This window comes from Euphorbia lathyris, chromosome 3 (assembly GCF_963576675.1).
Source record: "Euphorbia lathyris chromosome 3, ddEupLath1.1, whole genome shotgun sequence".
In the NCBI taxonomy this organism is placed as follows: domain Eukaryota; kingdom Viridiplantae; phylum Streptophyta; class Magnoliopsida; order Malpighiales; family Euphorbiaceae; genus Euphorbia; species Euphorbia lathyris.
In genome coordinates, this window is record NC_088912.1 from 64,195,906 (window position 1) to 64,215,873 (window position 19,968).

The 19,968-nt window shown below is 33.5% G+C and overlaps 2 protein-coding genes across 2 annotated transcripts; one reads left to right on the forward strand and one right to left on the reverse strand.

Annotated features, from left to right (window-relative positions):
• The first annotated feature begins 2,981 nt into the window (after positions 1–2,981).
• On the forward strand, positions 2,982–6,583 carry LOC136222709 (putative cyclic nucleotide-gated ion channel 7). Its single transcript, XM_066010440.1, has 8 exons — positions 2,982–3,123; positions 3,406–3,520; positions 3,601–4,171; positions 4,246–4,461; positions 4,597–4,904; positions 5,077–5,188; positions 5,355–5,591; positions 5,670–6,583. Exons 2-8 carry the CDS (start codon positions 3,462–3,464, stop codon positions 6,375–6,377), a joined length of 2,211 nt encoding a protein of 736 aa, XP_065866512.1. The 5' UTR covers positions 2,982–3,123; positions 3,406–3,461; the 3' UTR covers positions 6,378–6,583.
• A 216-nt stretch (positions 6,584–6,799) lies between these two features.
• Positions 6,800–15,353, reverse strand: LOC136222710 (protein LPA3). The gene is made up of 12 exons (XM_066010441.1): positions 14,981–15,353; positions 14,636–14,666; positions 14,282–14,374; positions 14,140–14,202; positions 13,639–13,750; positions 12,133–12,218; positions 11,928–11,986; positions 11,755–11,857; positions 11,599–11,659; positions 10,323–10,405; positions 10,144–10,224; positions 6,800–7,134 (listed from the first exon to the last, which is right to left on the reverse strand). The coding sequence occupies exons 1-12, from the start codon at positions 15,280–15,282 to the stop codon at positions 7,075–7,077; spliced, it is 1,134 nt and encodes a 377-aa protein (XP_065866513.1). The 5' UTR covers positions 15,283–15,353; the 3' UTR covers positions 6,800–7,074.
• Positions 15,354–19,968: the final 4,615 nt, after the last annotated feature.

The following is a 19,968-nucleotide window of genomic DNA, read 5'->3' on the forward strand; positions in this document are numbered from 1 at the left end:
TGGTCTTGCTGCGGCTATTACATTCAAATTTACATAGGTCTTAAAATCAGAGTGCCTTAAGTTAGATTGCATGGATTAAGAGATATGAAGGAGGTGTATCAAAGTCCCTTCCAGACTTACGAATTTGTTATCAAGTCCTCAAAAACAAAACAAGTTTGGAATACCTGTTCATAGGCAGAGCTGGGTTTGAACCAGATTTAATCAGATTCTACATCTGATCCAAACCAGCGTAACTCCACTATATTTATATCCGACTTGGACCAGATTGGATTAGGCTATAAAACTATTTTCCAAGCCCAATCTAGGCCAACTCATCTAATATATTTATATTAGATAATTAAAATTTAAAATTAATATATCATTATAGATAAATAATATTAATATAATTTATCAAAAAAAGCTAATATAACAAATTATTGAATTTTAAAGCTTTTAAAATTAACATATCATTATAGATAAATAATATTAATATAATTTATCAAAAAAACTTTAACATAACAAATCTCATGAATCTCTTTTTTTAAAGCTTTTATTTATTTATTAAATTTTCCATGTCCTTTTTTTTATTGAAATACGGACCTAACCCAACGGGAATCCCAACCAGGTTGGCACCCTCGAAAAGGCAAAGAACCGAATATATAAATGAAGAGAGGAAAAAAGTATGAAACCAGTACAAAGAATGTTTTAAGAAAATCTAAACATATCCCCTACCAAGGACATTATATCCTTTTTAACTTCTTAACCTTTTTAAAGCTTTTATTTATTTATAATTTATTCATTATGAAGACAATATCACTACGGGAAGGAGAGGCGGCGCCGCTGTGGAAGATAATATTCGTCCTCCCAATTTGAGGAAGCAAACCATTTATTTGAATAAATAGATAAGGGATAGAGAAGTAGGTATGGAGTGGTTCTCTTCTAAACAAAAACGTAGAAAGTGGTTCAATAACTTAAAAACATTAAGGTGGGGTTTGGGAAGATGTAATGACCTTCGTAATGGAATGACCATTACATCGAAGGCTCATTACCATGTTTGGTTGCATGTTACAATTTCATTGTAATGGAATGAGAAAACTTTGAGTTACATTTTGTTGAAGAAATCTTGTAATCCTCATTACATAGAAAAATGACTTGAATTCTCATTACATTGTCATCTAACCTCTCATTTCTCAAATCTCACCTCTCAATCTTACATCTCATTGTTTTCAAAAATGCAAAAGTAGAAAGACATGAAAATTGAAAACGAGAAAAACGAAAAACCGAAAAAATACGAAAAATAAAAAACCGGAAAAAGGAGAAACTAGAAAAATGGTGAAAAATGTTGAAAATGGAAATTGAAAGAAACGAGAAAAATATAAAAAAATATGAAAAAATGAAAAACTATATACTAATTTATTGATTTCGGTTAATCTAATTTTGTATTTGATTTCGATTTGATTTTTCACATTTTTCGTTGATTTTAATTATGTAAATAAAATTTTATGATTGCATTTAATTAAGAAAATATAAGTATTGTAATGGTTATTACATTCCATTATAATTGTCAACCAAACATGGTAATAGAATAACTATTCCATTCCATTACATTATGATTTTAATTACATTATATTGTATTACGGCGTACCAAACGGACCCTAAAGTAATTTAAAATCAATTAAGAAAAATAATTTAAAAACACTAAAAGCTTAGAAATTGACAGATCAGCAAAGTTTTTTATATTATGACACATCATTTAACTTAGGCTTTAAAATTATGTAAGTGTTTCTTTTGTGAGGAAATTACACCAATAATCACCTATTATATAGATTTTACAATTAACTATTTGCTTTTATCAATTCCTTATTTTCTATTAAGTAGAATAGCAAAAAATCCAAACTTTTTATGCTTTTGTCATATTTAATCGGTTACTCTATTTTTTTTAATAATTATTTTATTTTATTGAATTATTAATTAGATACTAATAACTAATCCCTAAATCTTTGCTTCCACTATTTCCATTTCTTTTCACCATCTTCTATCATCTTGTTTGCGCCAGTTTTTATATTTATTTGAAAATTTGATGATCCAATCTTCTGCAGTTAATTAATCTTTCTGTCCAATAAAAAATAATCAATATATCAATTGAAAACTAAAAAGTAATTTTGAAATGTTATACAATTAAAATCAAATGTATGGAATTGTTTCCGGATGGAATCGTTTCCGGACATTAATGAAGTAAGATGCTTAGTCATTTGTAAAGGAATCAGGATCAATATCAAATCACCCTTTAAGAAATTCATATATTTTCATGAAAGAATTAATTATTTTTTCCCAGAAATTCTAATAGCCTTATTATGGTGGTTGAACGAAACAAAATAAAAAAAAGGTTTCAATCTTTTAGATTTGTTTTTTGGCATTTTTCCTAATTGTTTAATTGGTTTTAGAGTTTTCTTCAAAGTTGGGAAAATAGAAATCATCTTAATGATATTGTTGATTTCCTTAGTTATTCTCTCATTTCCATACTCTAATTTGAATGGTATGATTTTAAAATGGAAAAATTCCAGATCTCCAACCATGAATTTCTGGAAAAAATGTCAAAAGGATAGTTTACAGAATACGAGGTTATATTCAAAAGATATTATTTCTCATTTTTAAATAAATAAATTATTCCATAAAATAATAGATGGGACTTATATGATAAATTCAGTCACACAGTTTAACATTTGACATTTTAAAAATTATATTTTCCAGAAAGATACTTGTTAAATTATGAGGCAATTATTATGTAATTTACCCCTTATATGTTCCACCCTTTTATTTATATATATATATATATATATATATAATAGATAGATTTCTCAGCATTTTTTTTTATCTGTAATGGGTCAAATAATATTTTAAGCCATTTTATTTAAATTGGTCCGGCAATAATATATAAAAGAAATTCAAAGTAAAAAATAAGATATTGATCTATGTAGTATGACCGTTATAACGGTTAATCTTTCTCTATCTCTCTTCACATCACATCTCTCCCTTGCATTGCATGGGGGCGTATGTCTCTCTCTTTCTTCCCAAACTCATATCCCATCCTTTTATTTCCCTTTCATTTATTAATTCTGCCATTGAAGATCAATTATTATTACTGTAAGTTCATTAATCTTTCATATATCTACTTATTTGTTAAATTTTGTATATCATGAGTTTCAATAATTTATTTTTCTTTTCAGATTTGTGGTTTTGATGTTAATTGTTGCATAATTTTTCCAGTTTCTTGTGATAGTTTTTTCTGCGTATAAAAGCTGGAATGTTTCTTGTTATTTGCATTTGTTTGTATATAAAAAATTTAAACATGGAATGAATCAGAATGCACAGGAGAAGGATTTATTGCATCTGGTTTTACTCATTCTCCTTATGGATTTGTGACAGTTTTCTGCAGATTAAAATTACCACGTGACACTTGGTAATGCAACCTGTTCGACAAAATGTTTGATTGCGGTTACAAGTCACAATACATAGGTGGCCAAAGGGAGAAATTTGTGAGGTCTAGTTGCAGATTCAATCTTCTATACTTAAATTATATTATATTTTATGTTTTTAATTCATGATTGTACCTAATGGCAGATTGGATGATTTGGATTCTAATTTGTCAGCCAACACTACTAAGAGAGGGATGAAGAAATCTATGTTTAATTTACAAGGATTCGCCCTTATTAGAGGCAGAGGAAAGAATAGGTTTGGGATGAAAAAGGGATCAGAAGGGCTGATAACATTTGGTCAAGCACTAAGAACCGGAGTCACCCGAGCAGTTTTTCCTGAGGATCTTAAAGTTTCTGAGAAAAAAATATTTGATCCTCAGGACAAATCTCTCCTGTTATGGAATAGGCTTTTTGTCATTTCCTGCATTGTAGCAGTATCTGTTGATCCTTTGTTCTTTTATCTTCCTGTGTTTAATTATAAAATGGTGTGCCTGGGCATGGATACCAATTTAGCAGCTACAATTACAACTACTAGGACCATTCTTGATGTTTTCTATTTGCTCCGAATGGCTTTCCAGTTTCGGACTGCCTTTGTTGCCCCATCTTCACGTGTCTTTGGTCGAGGTGAACTCGTCATTGATTCTGCACAGATAGCTGCTCGATACTTGCAGCGTTATTTCATTATTGATTTTCTCTCTGTCCTACCCATACCTCAGGTTTCTGAAACCATACTTGTTAAACTTTCCTGATTCTTATATAAACGCATTTTATTCAATTCCTTCTTGTGCAGATTGTGGTGTGGAAATATCTTAACTACAGGAAAATAGGTTCAGAAGTATTGGCTACTAAACAAGCATTGCTAATCATTGTCTTTCTTCAATACATCCCAAGATTCGTTCGCTTTTTCCCTCTAACTTCAGACCTGAAGAAGACTGCGGGTGCTTTCGCTGAAAGTGCCTGGGCCGGTGCTGCGTACTATCTGCTTTGGTATATGCTTGCTAGTCATGTGAGTATTGTTGTACCTTCTTAATCTTGAAATACTCTTCGAATATTTGGATTTTCAAGTTCTGTTTACCAGTTTCATAATCATGGTGGAACCAACCTTTATACTATGTGATCAATCTTGGAAAGAATTTTACAGATTGTTGGAGCTTTTTGGTACTTGCTAGCTGTTGAAAGGAAAGACGCATGTTGGCAGAAAGCATGCATTGATAGCGGGAAATGCGAGATAAGCTACTTGTATTGCGGCAACAAGGGGTTGCCAGGTTTCCATGAGTGGCGGAGAGTCAGTGATGTTGTCCTTCCAAACAGCTGTAATGTTGATGATGATGGTAATTCGGCATTTAATTATGGAATTTATACTCAGGCCATGTCATCGGACATTGTTGCATCCAGGGTATTCGGTTCTAAATTCTTTTACTGTTTGTGGTGGGGATTGCAAAACTTAAGGTACATTTACCTTTTTTTTAGGCTTCAAGAATGCTTGAGAATTCTCATGGAGAAATATTTTCTTCTTTTGTTGTTCTGCTCACTCTGAAACATATTCAGTTTAAACGACTGCTGCAATAAGTGCTTAAAGTTTCAGTATTCTGAAGCTTACTGGCATTTAATTTTTATACAGTACACTTGGTCAGGGTCTTGAAACCAGCACTTTTCCTTTAGAGGTTCTCTTTTCCATTGCAATAGCCATTCTTGGGCTTATCCTCTTTGCACTTCTGATTGGGAACATGCAGGTAAGTTGAATATCGATTTATTTCTTTTATTTGATACATCATATGCATAGGATAATCATATTTTCCTACTTTATAAGGACCAACATTTTGCAATTCTTCTGTTCCAAGCATTGATGAAACTTATCGTAAAATCTCTAGTGATTTTTCATTTTCTTGGTTGTGATAGACATATCTTTCATCCATAACAATTCGTCTAGAGGAAATGAGGATCAAAAGGCGTGATTCAGAACAGTGGATGCGTCATCGTTTGCTGCCGCAGGATCTCAGGGAGCGAGTTAGGCGCTACGATCAATACAAGTGGCTGGAAACTCGGGGAGTCGATGAAGAGAGTATAGTTCAGAGTTTACCAAAAGATCTGAGGAGGGATATTAAGAGGCATCTATGTTTAAACTTGGTCAGAAGGGTAAGTAATATTAGCTTGTAATCAGTTGTATAATTGTTCTTCTCAATGCAAAATTTTGAGACTCTGATTATTATGCAGGTTCCTTTATTTGCCAATATGGACGAAAGGTTGCTAGATGCCATATGTGAACGGTTGAAGCCAAGTCTATACACAGAAAAAACATATATAGTCCGTGAAGAAGACCCTGTCGATGAAATGCTATTCATAATTCGTGGCAGACTGGAGAGTGTGACAACAGATGGTGGAAGAAGTGGCTTTTTCAACAGAGGATTCTTAAAAGAAGGCGACTTTTGCGGAGAAGAACTTCTAACTTGGGCACTAGACCCTAAAGCTGGTGCTAGCTTACCTTCTTCTACCAGGACAGTCAGGGCCATAACAGAGGTTGAGGCTTTTGCATTGGAAGCTGAGGAATTGAAGTTTGTTGCAAGTCAATTTAGGCGTCTTCATAGCAGGCAGTTGCAGCATACTTTCCGTTTCTACTCGCAGCAGTGGAGGACTTGGGCTTCATGTCTAATCCAAGCTTCTTGGCGACGGTATTCCAGGAGGAAGGCAGCAGAACTTCGCATGCAAGAAGAAGAAGAAGAAGAAGAATTGAACTATAATGAGGAATATGATGATGAAAAGCCATTAGTATCTAAAACTAACAGCTTTTCCAAGCTGGGGCCAACATTGCTCGCCTCTCGTTTTGCAGCCAATGCCCTTCGGGGGCACAAGCTTCGCTCTAATAGCACAGGACCCTTGCTGAAATTGCAGAAGCCGCCAGAACCTGATTTTGGTGCAGAGTAATTAGCGAATTAGATTATTTTGCTTGCGTTATTAAAACTTTAATGCACATTATAGTTTTACAAATGTAAAATTGTATTCTGAATTTCCATTTTAATGTACTTTTAATTCAAAGAGATGCCATAGAGCATGTGCCTCTAATGTTCTGTAGAAGGTTTAAACTGCAACTGATTGTTAGGCTGCAATATTGCTCCCGTGTGAAAAAATAAAATAGCTCCATGTTTTCATGAATTACCAAATTTATCTACAATGTTTTTCTTTTTCCCACGTTTCCATGTGATGCCTTTGGCGAAAATTGTGCATTGGATGTTTATGTTGCTGAAAATTACTTCAACCCTAGGAAGTTAAAAGGACTGCAAACAATGCGAATATCTGACTATGCTCAAGTGCTGCACTTGCTTTTGCAAAGCATATCAAGTTAAATATGATAATTAGTAGATATATGTAATGCCAGAGTGACAATATAAGTTCAAAAAATGTGCTATCAGATTGTGTTAATTTCCTTTACAGCTTTAATGAGTTTAAAAAGAAAAAAAAAGCTAGTTCACAAATTGCATGGAGAAAATGATTACAAATCGTTGGCAGATTCATTTCTATAATGAGAAAAATGATGAAGTGAAAAATATGAATCTTCATTTCTTCATTCTTCACCATATGATATCTAGTTATCTACATAAAAATTTGCCGCTGCTGCAGATTTTCAACTGCGCCACTCAGAAGATGCTTCCAGTTCAACATCTTCTTCCCACCACGTTGCAGCCTGCAACATACACATCTAGTTTAACCAATTTTGTCCCCAAGCAAATGTTTTTCAGCTATAGACATAGAGAAATAGACAAGTGTATGCATACCCATGCTTGTAAGCAAAGGAAGACAGAGCTTTCAATTTGTGAGCCCACATTAGGTGATATTTTAGATCAAAGGAATACAAGTTTGCCTTCAGACTACAATAATTATGCTAAGAAACACCCTCAAGTGCCAAGGATAAAAAAAAAAAAAGGGCGGCCCGGTCGCATTACGCGTCCCCGCTGAGCGAGGGTCCGGGGAGGGGTCCCACCACAAGGGTGTATTGGGGGCAAGCCTTCCCTTGCCAATTTAATTGGCAAGAGGCCGCTCCTAAGACTCGAACCCGTGACCTCTGGTCACACGACAACAACGTTTTACCGTTGCGCCAAAATTTAGAAATTTTATAATCATTGGAAGCCAAAATGAATAAGAAAATTTTATTTACAAGTCAACTGCATAACTAATAACTATGACTACCGGTAGCCAGAGCGAAGGACATGATATTGAAGTGTTATATCCGATCTTACTTATCAATTTACTATCTAAATTTTCTGGCTTGGATATAGCTTATATCCTCAAGGACAACAATCCCAAGGTAGCCAATATTATATTGGTCATAGAACAAACAACATTAGTGTTAATGAGAAAAATACAAGTATATCTATAAGAAAACCATAATAAGCAGCAAAGAATCAGACAACCTTTCTAAAATGATAAAGGGCGGCCCGGTCGCATTACGCGTCCCCGCTGAGCGAGGGTCCGGGGAGGGGTCCCACCACAAGGGTGTATTGGGGGCAAGCCTTCCCTTGCCAATTTAATTGGCAAGAGGCCGCTCCTAAGACTCGAACCCGTGACCTCAGGTCACACGGCAACAACCTTTCTAAAATGATAAAAAAAAAAAATTCACAATATATACTGAGGTCAAGGAACAATGGCATGTGCGCACGAAATGCAGAATTAACTAAAGACGTTGTAAAAAAGTCAAACATCTAAATACTCATGTTGGCAATTCAAGTAAACGCCCATCTTGTATATGTATTTATTTATTAGGGGCAAATTGAATCTAGACTTTTAGGTCAATACTTGTACAGATTTAAATACACTACGAAGCAAAGTCAGCAACACTTTTTGGGTCAAAGATCATAAATATTAATACACTATAAGAAGCAAGCTGAACCTAAACAGTATTTTCTGCACTACACATCTTTGACACACTGTCAGATGTGTATTGATACGAATAGAATTTGTTGAATTGACCGAGTTATTTTATTTTCTTTTTAGTGTATTTTCCTATTTTTATTTGATTAATTTTACCTAATTTAGTTTAATTTTTGTTCAGGAACTCAATTGGAGCTAAATTGGGATCGTGATGCATAATGAACAGGGAATCCGTGCAGAAGACTTTCAATAATCAGGCCCGATTTTACCAGTTTGTGGACCAGTCTATTTTCAAGTTTCATGCTCAACTCATTTTAATTTCTTGCTAGTGTGTACCTGGTGCAGCAACCAGTTCATACCCAGCAGTGGTAATTTATCTGGTTACAAATTGAAATTCATTTCGAGACTAGAAGTTTGAATCTAAATCGAAATTTTAAGCTAAGCTCCTCCATATATTGGCTTACTGTTCATGTTTGAAGGCTCTTGCACAATATTACGTTCAATCTGTTCTTTGGAGTCAATTCTCTCAAGAAGCAGGTAAAGAAGTTTGTGCTAGACTCGAAGGAAGATAAGTTGCATTTCTAGTTTTAATAAAAAAAAATTGATTTAATTCTCTACTGAAAATATATTTTATTTCTTTTAATGCTTGTTGAAAGTTACTTAATTTTTATAATCATTAGTAATTTATTAATGGAACTATAAATTGAATCTCAATTATAACGTGCATGACTAAGCACATAGGTTAATTCTTGCGGTTGTTTGATTAATTAATCAAGGTTTTCCATAGTGTTCTTGCATTTATATCTTTATTATTTTATTTGTCTAATTAAGTGATTAACTATAGAGATGAATTACTAACACTTTCATGACCATAGAGAATCAGTAACTTTGGGAAAAATCATCATCCATAACATTTACAGTTGTACAGAGTAAATTTTGCATGATTGGAAGTTTAAGCGAAACATGGGGCCTAGTCATCTTCATGAATGTTTTCTTTATTAACTGAATTATGTTTTTCTATTCAAAGTGTTAAATGGAATTAGGTTACAAATACTTGTTCATCCATAGTCTAAAAAACATAAGGATTTTGAAGGGTTTAATAAGGATCTCTGGGGGGTGAAATTTTGGACTCAGTCTATATTACTTAATAAGAGTATGTTCTATGCGTGTCAAGTTTTTGGTGTAGTTGCCAATCATCTAGTTTAACAATATTATAATCAAAAGACCATAATATTAGATTTTATTTTATTACTACTATTTTATTTATTTTTAGCAATCTAATTCCTATCATTCAAAATGGTAAAATATTGACCCATGGTAGAAACACGAACTCAGTTTTGTCCATTTTCAAGGGATTTAATCAGAAGAATTGTCGGTAATTACTGACAAATTTTGATTCATTGGCAATTTCATTGGTATTTACTTGAAAAAGGGAAAAACTAATATTTCTGCCATGGGTCAACATTGCACCATTTCGAACATTAAGGGTTAAACTGCTATTCCCAAAAACCCTATGGGGAAATTTAGACCTTATACTCTTTTTATATATATAGCTCAGTATTTTATAGTTTGTTCTTGTCTAACTTCATTGTAATATATTGGGTTTTTTTTTTTGTTGATAAAGTGATGGTGACAAGCAAGAAGAAAGCCCTTGGAAGTCTCATCAGTAAATGATAAAAAAATCTGATGTTTGGGTGAAGGTAAGGAAGAAAGGTACAGAAGCAGATATGAGTAGGTTATAGCATCTTCTTTTTAGGAAATCACTTGTAGAGGTATGTAAATTACAACAAATGATGAGAGAAACTACTCAGATAATGATGATTACCTTGTATCCCCTGCGAAGAAATTGTAGCGAGCTTCCTTCTTCCTCCTGCAGCCCAAGGACCCTCAGTAGTTCTTCTTTGGTCTGAATTATAAGAAAGAACATCAACAGATATTGCAACTAGAAGGACTTGATCAAGCTTGTGAATAAAACAGAATCTGTACAATAAGATAGATATTTACCTCGCCAAGGGTGAAGCGTGTTGCACTTTCTGCTACACAGGCATAAGAACCATCAGCTTGTTTAAGCATTACCTGCCAAGGACCTGTACATGTTACAGGTTGGAATAAAATTTTAGACCTGATTTAGGAAATCAAGATTCAGAAACGTACTAATAAGTAAAATAAAGTACCAACTATGGAAGAGAACACCACAAATTTACCGTGGGACAATTGAAACTGCTTAGTAAAATCAAAGAGGTCCTTTTTGTTCAGCAAAAGTACAGGGCTAGCCTATAAATCACTTTTCTGTACTTTCCCCATTTCATAGGTAACATGCATTTGCACTTCAAAATAGTTAAAAAAAAAAAAAGAAAAAAAAGGGTGGCCCGGTCGCACTACGCGTCCCCGCTGAGCGAGGGTCCGGGGAGGGGTCCCACCACAAGGGTGTACTGGGGGCAAGCCTTCCCTGCCAATTTATTTGGCAAGAGGCCGCTCCTAAGACTCGAACCCGTGACCTCTTGGTCACACGACAACAACGTTTACCGTTGCGCCAAGGCTCGCCCTCTGCACTTCAAAATAGTTCTAAAATAAAATTGAATTTCATCTGTACGATATATAATCATGCCACCAAAAGCAATATTTTGTTCATGATTATCAGAGATAAAGATAAAAGCTACTTTTGGCCTTGCCTATCAACTAAACCTTATGGGTCAAATAGTTCCCTAACATGGTATCCAAGCCTCTTACACCAAGTGGTCAAGGGTTCAAATCCTGACAACTCCATTTCAACACATGGTAAGATGGACTTTTGTTGTATGCGGTTCAATCCTAACACGCATTTGCATGCAGGGGTATGTCATAGATAGTAATAAAAGTTATTATTGGCATTCTATACCAACTTAAGTTTTTGGGTAAAAAATGGTTCCTTGACAATGATCAATTCAAGATTATTGTTCTCCGACTAAGAGCACCTGATCTAAAACAATACGACTGTTTACTGTGCCAAGAAGAAGACATGCAAACCAGTTAGGCTATGACAGGTGAGAAGTCTGTAATCTCACTTAAAATTGACACATTAAGGTTCGGGTCCAAATATTCTTTCCCTTTTTCTATTTAAATCAACCGCCCAGTCACCTGAGGGATTGGTTAACCCATTGCTCTCGACTCTCTCAAATTCTCAATTTTATGTACCATCTACAGAAAACACTAACACCTAAAAAGCAAAATCTGAACCCAGAATAAAAATATTACTCAATCAAAACAAAGCTGATCTAACTTGACGGATATATTTTCATACCTGGGTATTGGCGGAATAATGCTCCGCTGTAATTTACAATATAAGGTGCTACTGCTACTGTCTTGCATCATTAAGAACAAAGAGTTAGTGAAGACCTCAGCTAAAACAAAAAAAGTGACAAAAAAATGAGATTAAAATTAACTTGAAAAAGTAGACCTTTGAGTACTCTCTAATTCGAACATAAAATACTGGGATGAACTGAGCCAAAAACCGAAAGTGCAAATCTTTGGTTGGAAATCCCAGAATACCTAAGTCAGCACTGAAAAAGGAAGCAAAGGGATTAACTTCATGGAAAAACAAAACAAAGATAAGGCAGGCAAAAAGAATACCGTAATGTGTCAAGTTCAAGGTTGAACAGAAGGGTTGGGGTTGACATGGCAAAGCTTTCCTGCATGTTAAACAAAAGGGACAGTAACAAGAAATCAATGATAAGGAACGAGAACATGCAGATATGCTAATCATGAGGCGATACTAGGATCTACAACATATCTACAATCATCAAATCGGTAAAATATTTTCATAAAGAAAACTTACCACATACTTCTCTATAACAGAAAGTTCACGGGTGCTACAATTTATGAATAAGTAAAGGGATGGTGGTTCACCAGACTTCCACCGATCTGTAAAATAGAAGAGATAATGAAGAATGTTCAATCAAGACTTCAAATTTTTTGTCATTTTATCCAGTAGGTTAGAGAAAAATGAACAAAGAAACACTTAAAAGTACACTAAGATTGTAATGCAAACTACATCCAGTCTCATCCATATAAAAAGATTTAAATTTTAAACAGCTTTCACGTCAATTGTAGGGAGGAAATAGATTTTGAACATATTAATGAAGAGTCTACAAAAAAGAATACACAAAAAATAAAGAATAAATTCAAGACACAGTAAGTTCTTTTGATTGTATTTAGGCTTAATACCTTCCCAACCGCCCTAAGTTGTCCCAATACTACAACTGACCCCCGAACTTAGACTTGTGCCAACTAACTCCCTCAACTTGCTTATTTGGAACAAATAAGCTCTCAAATAGGTTATTTCGGGAGTTTTTTTTTGCCCTTTAGTTAATGTATCAGTAGATTAGTTAGATGTAGGGAAAGGCTTGGCGCAACGGTAAACGTTGTTGTCGTGTGACCAAGAGGTCACGGGTTCGAGTCTTAGGAGCGGCCTCTTGCCAAATAAATTGGCAGGGAAAGGCTTGCCCCCAGTACACCGATATTTTGAAAATCTTTTATTTTTGATGTAATATTATGTTTAATCTAAATTTAAATTCTCAATATCAGGTGGCCTTTGCCACCTTCGATGCAACATATTTGCAGGAATTTTTGTTATATATAACTTGTAAACTTTGCGAAAGCAAGTCACCAATTCCAAAACTTTTTCGTGACTAAACCACTTTTGTCTGAAATTACGAAAATGAGTTTAAGCTAGAGAGCATATCATGTCTGACTACTACAAGCTTATACCATAAGAAGGTAAAGAAAATAAGGTAACTGTTCTCAGAAACGTGGTCAGATACCTTAAATAGATAGTGCCTTCTCTTTTTCTTTTTACTCACATTGAACAGTCATGTGCTAAAGCTATAAAACATTACACAGCACTCAAAGACCAAACAACTAAAATCACAAAACTACAACCTATGTAGACCAGAAAAATTCATCAGGAGGAGACTTGTTTGCTCTAATGCCAGGAAACCAACTGATGACAATCAAGACCTTTCATGACCCAGCTTGCTAACGTTCTCTTTTATCAACGAAATTGCAAAATATCCATGCTAAGAATCAAGCAACCTGAAAATTACTTTCCCTACTTACTATCATTCAAACTTATGGTGTAAACCAGCTCCAGTTGTGACTTGAACTAATTCACAGGCCAACTAAAATATTGTGGTCCTTCCAACTCATAGATTCAGCAGCATTTCGACAGTAATGCCTCATCATGGGGAAACCAGTAATGAACTAATTAAAAATAAATAAAAATAAGATGAAGACAAGTTACTGATTCAGATTTTTACAGTTAGTTTTGACTTTACATAACTACCTTCATTGTCATCTTCAAAATCAAAGTCTAAGGTATTCCTTACAGACTTGAAAAATGTGGACACAGGACCACTGGGAACATCATCAAGTGATCCTACAGTTATGCCGTCAATCTGAGAGCCACAAACAGAAATGCAGAGCCCATGTAAGAGTCAATATGCATAATATCTCGCTCTCTATCTCAAGTTTTAAATCTGAACTAAAAAAATAACTTAGATTTAGTTGAAGAAAGGAGCACTAATGAAAAAATTTTAGAGCCACATCAGTACACAAAAATGATACACGCTATACAGCACTTGACAAGAAAAAGATAGTTTCCCCTTCTCCTTATAACCACCCCTCCACTAACAAATACCTATATCTTAACTCTATGTTTAAGAAGTCTCAACTTGAGAAGATAAATACCATAGTCACACAGTACTACTGAGAACAGTCATCGAACTGATTACACCTCTCATACGCCACTGATGAAAGATAAAGTAACCTTGACTTAGAATATTACCGAGTCTAGAGCTGCTTTAAAAAGCTCAGAAGCCCTGCGCTTCTCTGGCTTATCAGGAAATACCTGACATCAAATATCATCTTAACTTGTTTTCATGTTAAAAAAATCGAAATGAGGATAATTGTTGAAAATCGCATCTTACAATGCAAGCTCTGGTTTCCCTTTTCTCTTTCAGCTTTCTGACAACAGCCAAGGCAAGTTGAACGTTGGCATCAATGAACTCATCTGAAGATCCCTTCACATAGTCAGGAAGTTGAAATTATAAATCAATCTGTTCTTATTAATTTGTTCTTTTCTATGAGATGAGACCCCCTGAGCAGAGTCATAATGACACTGTTTATAGGGAAAATGATTAACTAAAAATTATGATGATCCAACGACCCATAAGATTTTTCAATAATACGAATAGATTCAGTTGCAAAAATAATAAACATAAAATGATAAAGTCGTGAAAAAAATTAAATTACAACATAAACCTGAGAACGAAAGAAATTACCTTGTACGAAGAAATGTCACTAGGCAAGGGCCTGACATCCAAACCAAGTTGCAAAGAGAAAACAGAGTGCATGAGTAAGTGTAAGGAGCATATTGGAAATGCAGAAAAACTGAAACACCTAACCATGCTAAAATTCCAATTTAATCAAATGCTTCATTTGATGGTTTGACTTATTCTCAATCAAGCTAGATAAGTGCAATCCTGGTACATCGAAAATTATGAGATGCGTATTACTACTAGCAAAGTAGCAAGCTGTGATAACAAAGTGGGCGTGTTCTGAAACAAGAAGAAGCAAATTCACGAATTCATACAAACAGAGGTAGAGAGAGAGGAAAAGAAAGTTACGGGAAATCGATTTCCAAGCGGGTTTTGCCGTCCTGTAGAGCGTAAGCTAGAGAATTGGCAGCATCAGTGACAAGAACTTCATAGGACTTGGGCTTGTAAACGGCGACTCCACGTTTAGGGTCGATATTGGAGGTGGTTTTAGATTGCGATTGTTGTTTATTGGTATTGGCGCATTGAATCTTGGAGGTATAAGGTACTTTTGGTAGAGAAGAGTAAGTGGAGCGATGGAAGGAGAAAAGAGGGAGAGAAGAGGGAGAGAAGGATAGGGAGGGAAGAAAGGAGATCATTAGTGGCATGGCCATTTTCAGTTGGAGTTGGTTGTTTCAGACTGCGCAGTGCATACTTACACATAGGCCAATGAATCCTTAGCCATAAACGAAGCATGCCTCAATTGCAAATAGTATTATATTTTTAGTTTAATTAAGTACCTACTCATTTAAATTTTCAGTGCAGTTTTTTTTTTTTTTTTTGACAAGAATTTTCAGTGCAATTAATTAATCACTTATTTCACTCATCTATCTATACTATATAAAATACCGAAGATAAGTGGTTTAGAGGTTTTTTTGCTTAGTTATCACAGTAGTAGTAGGAGCAAAAAGAATAAATTAGTTAATAGGGTTTAATTATCTCACATTATTTATTTTTAATTAATAGTCTATTAATATTAATTAAAGTAATAGAAAAAAAGTAAGAGTTACAGGAAGATAAAAAAACACAAAGCAAAGAAAATCTAAAAGTCACAAATAAACATATATATAAAACATGATATATATATAGTATTCCATCATTATATTCATTGGTCTCCTTTATCTTTAATTTTGATTATGTATTAGTTTTGTTCTTAATCTTATAATTTTATTCTTACTTCAAATAATATAGTCTTATAATTTTGTTCTTATTTCAGTAAGAGATTCAGATTTATTTAGGAGCGATTTCCATTGATAAACTGTATTCATAACATTTTTCAAGAATTGAGAGAATTTATATTTTGATATCTCCAATTAAAGAATTAATAGCTTTTTTTCAAGATTTGGGAGAATTTAGAAGATGATAAACAACTGAAATCGTGAAAAGCAAATGCGTCAAAAATTACAGGAAATCGTTATGTTTCTAAGGTAATTATTCGATTTTTTTCATATGTAGTAGTTATTTTTTTTTCAATTGTGTTATTCCACGCCTCTCGTTGTCTTATCTATGTTTTTTTATTTGCCTTTTTTTTCAAACTGACTAAATAAAGATTTTGTATATTCCATCATTATATTCATTGGCCAGCGAAAATCAAATATCTCAGCGATTTCTGTATTAATAGCATTTTTTTTCAAGAATTGGGAGAATTTAGATTTTGATATCTCTAATTGAAGAAATCTGATAGAAATAGAAAAGACATAAATAACTGAAGTCGGGAAAAGCAAATATGTCAAAAATTACAGGAAATCTTTATGTTTCTGAAGGTAATTATTCGATTTTTTTCATATGTAGTAGTTATTTTGTTCTCAATTGTGTTGTTCCACACCTCTCGCTGCCTTATCTATATTTTTTTTTGCTTTTTTTTTTCAAAATGACTAAATAAAGATTTTGTATATTTTCATCCTTTTTTAGCATAAGTTGCTAGGTGTAATCGTTTGTTAACTCTAACTAAAATTTGGATTTTCGATTTTATATGAACTCAGTTGTTAGGTTTAATTGGAGTTGGGTTAATTTGTCAAATTCAGAACCAGGTGAAGTCCACTGATTCTTTTTAATTTGGGTTTATCTAACTCATATGGATTCAATTTTTTATTTTTATGCATTTTTTTTGTAGGAATAGATATAAAGTTTCACACAATAGTTGTTTATTGAAGTTGGAGACATATTGAAGAAAATAATTAAAGAGGTATTGAAATATTATACTTACAATGAAATTTATTTCAATTATAAATCATGTAATAAAGATTTTGTATATTTTCATTCTTTTTTAGTATAAGTTGATAGGTGTAATCTTTTCAATTGTTAACTCTAACTAAAATTTAGATTTTCGGTTTTATATGAACTCAATTGTTAGATTTAATTGGAGTTAGGTTAATTTGTCATATTCAGAACCTGGTGAAGTCCACTGGTTTTTTTAATTTGGATTTATCTAACTCATATGGATTAATTGTTTTTTATTTTTATGCATTTTTTGTACGAATAGATATAAAGTTTCACATAATAGTTGTTTATTGAAGTTTGAGATATATTAAAAAAAATAATTAAAGAGGTATTTAAACATTATACTCTAGTTACTATAAAATTTATTTCAATTATATATCATGTTTTGTCATGATTACCATTCTAAGTTTCTTACTCATTTTTAGTATTGGTTTTATATCTATATTATTATATAGGGTAAATTCCAAAAAAAAAACCATGTGGTTTGATGTTGTTCCAAAAAAACCCTTGTGGTTTGTTATTACAAAAAAAAAGGACTGTGGTTTGCGCCGTTATCCGAAAAACGGAAAATAGCTTAACGGTGTTAAATTGCTGACGTGGCACAGGGGTAAGGTTGGAAATTCAAATTTTTTTATTTTTTTTATTTTTTTCCCTCTCTTCTTCTTCTTCTTCTTCTTCTTCTTCTTCTTCTTCTTCTTCTTCTTCTTCTTCTTCTTCTTCTTCTTCTTCTTCTTCTTCTTCTTCTTCTTCTTCTTCTCCTCTTCCATTCTTTTTTTTAAATTTCCGATTTTCGAAGAAATCTGAAAATTTTCGATCCTCTTCTTCCTTCTCATTCTTCTTCTTTTTTTCTTCCATTCTTTTTTTTTAATTTCCGATTTCCGAAGAAATCTGAAAATTTCCGAAATCTGGAATCCATTCTATTCTAAGGTTCCCATTCTAATTCCAGTTCAAGGATTTAGAATAAAGTTCAGGCTTACCAACAACATCCTCAGAAGGAACCTCAGCTTCATTTAAAACGGTAACAATCTTCTTCACCTCCTCAGTTGTCCCATTCTGCAAATCCAAGTAAGTAACACAAACAAACAGTCATGAAATCAACAAACAGTCACACAATTCTGACTCTACAGTCACAAATTGCTAGTTAACAAAAACCCATCAGATCTAATCAAAACCACAAAATTCAGAATTAAATTGACAAGATATTATATTAAAATGATGAAGTATGAGGATGATGATCGGATATAAAGACGAGCAGAATGATAGAAAAATTCTCCAAATTATTAATTAATAATTTTATCCAAAAGAAAATGAGAATGAGAAAGCACGATCAGTAGAGAGAATTGAAGACAATCAATGAAAAAACGAGAAAGAGGCTTACGCATTTCCAGTTGCCGCCGACGAAGAATTTTCTGGCCATGATAATATATTTTGGTTTGCCTATAAAATCTAGAATAAGAAACTTGATGAACGACAGATCAATTCCAAATTTAAGACTGGTTTTGTGAAAATTTCCAGAATCTGGAAATTTTCCAGATTTTCCGATGGAAATCTGGAAATTTTCTAGATTTTCGGAAATCTGGATTTTCAGATTTCAGAGATTCCAGATTTCCAGAGAAATCTGGAAATTTCCGAAATCTGGATTCTAGATTTCGGAAATTTCCAGATTTCTTTGGAAATCGGAAATTAAAAAAAAAAAGAATGGAAGAAAAAAAGAAGAAGAAGGAGAAGGAAGAAGAAGAAGGAAGAAGAGGAGAGAAGAGAGGAAGAAGAAGGAGAAGAAGAAGAAAAAGAAAGAAGAAGAAGAAGAAGGGAAAAAAATAAAAAAATTCGAATTTCCAACCTTACCCCTGTGCCACGTCAGCAATTTAACACTGTTAAGCCATTTTCCGTTTTTCGGGTAACGGCGCAAACTACAGTCCTTTTTTTTGTAATAACAAACCACAATGATTTTTTTGGAACAACATCAAACCACATGGTTTTTTTTTGGAATTTACCCTATTATATATAATAGTGGAAGCGGGAGAAAATATGTTGTCCCAGACTTGGTATCCACTTGGCTGTCTCCCACTCCTTTTATGACATGTGTCATATTAATCCTAACTAGCCTTTGCACTTGATTAACGCTGTTAACTCTTACTAATTCTAATCTTGGTTAACTTGAATAAGAGAATAATCGTCTTTTTTTTCTTCCGGCAAAAATTGTTTGCTTCTACCTGAGATTTCTTTATCTTCTGGTTTCTTGACAAAAATTGAGAGACATATATTTTCAATTTCTAGACCGCTCTGCTACTTGAGCGCAGGTTTTCCATTCATTAATAAAATAATCTCATTTTTAATTTCATCGTTGGTTCTTCAAAACTAATTAATGCCTTATTTCACTAACTGATTCCAAATTAATTGACTTGTTGCTTTGTTTTACTCCTCTGCCTATATATATAAGCATCAAAACATTTCAACATTTACATTTTAATCATAAGTAATTGCCCAGTAATCACTTTTAAGCAATGAACATACTAGAGTTATGGCTTCAACTAACCTCAGCAATTACTCGAATTTTAGTTGCTTGGACTATGTCAGATCGATTCATTCCTTATCAATTTCGCACCTGCTTAGATCGATAATCTCATAAAATTGGTCTCTGTTTTCTATCCATATCTTCAAATTACCTTCCATAAGTACACCGGCGAACGGCTCAAGCGCAGTGATGCCTATTCCGATGTCCAAAATTCTCTCTGAGCCGATTCTTCCAAGCATGCTAAGAGGCTTAAGGTTGATGTTTCCAAATATAGCAACTATATTGTTCTTATCATGGATGATTATGAAGAAATCACCAATGATTTTCATGGTACTAAAAGTCGGTGGGATTCCACCAAAGAAACCCCTAAAACTCAATCCTTCTCTTTCTACCCAGAAACAGATGCATGAAAGTGGAATTCAATCCTAATTTGAAACAACCAAACTCGTTTTAATTCAATCTACATAACTGGTGGAAGAAGAAGAGTCAAGAGAGGGAAGAGAAATAAATCTCAGGGAAAAGCAAACTTAAGAGTTTTTTTTTATGAACACAAATGTAAGAGTTA

What these genes read in the sequence shown, in the direction of transcription:
- LOC136222710 (XM_066010441.1), bottom strand. Translation starts at nt 15,282, where the DNA reads ATGGCCATGCCACTAATGATCTCCTTTCTTCCCTCCCTATCCTTCTCT. An exon ending in GAATTAGAGAGTACTCAAAG is followed by an intron (nt 11,660 to 11,754) that starts GTCTACTTTTTC and finishes TAATGATGCAAG; the next exon opens with ACAGTAGCAGTAGCACCTTA. An exon ending in CACGCTTCACCCTTGGCGAG is followed by an intron (nt 10,225 to 10,322) that starts GTAAATATCTAT and finishes CTTATAATTCAG; the next exon opens with ACCAAAGAAGAACTACTGAG.
- LOC136222709 (XM_066010440.1), top strand. Translation starts at nt 3,462, where the DNA reads ATGTTTGATTGCGGTTACAAGTCACAATACATAGGTGGCCAAAGGGAG. An exon ending in CAAAGGGAGAAATTTGTGAG is followed by an intron (nt 3,521 to 3,600) that starts GTCTAGTTGCAG and finishes ACCTAATGGCAG; the next exon opens with ATTGGATGATTTGGATTCTA. An exon ending in CTGTCCTACCCATACCTCAG is followed by an intron (nt 4,172 to 4,245) that starts GTTTCTGAAACC and finishes CTTCTTGTGCAG; the next exon opens with ATTGTGGTGTGGAAATATCT.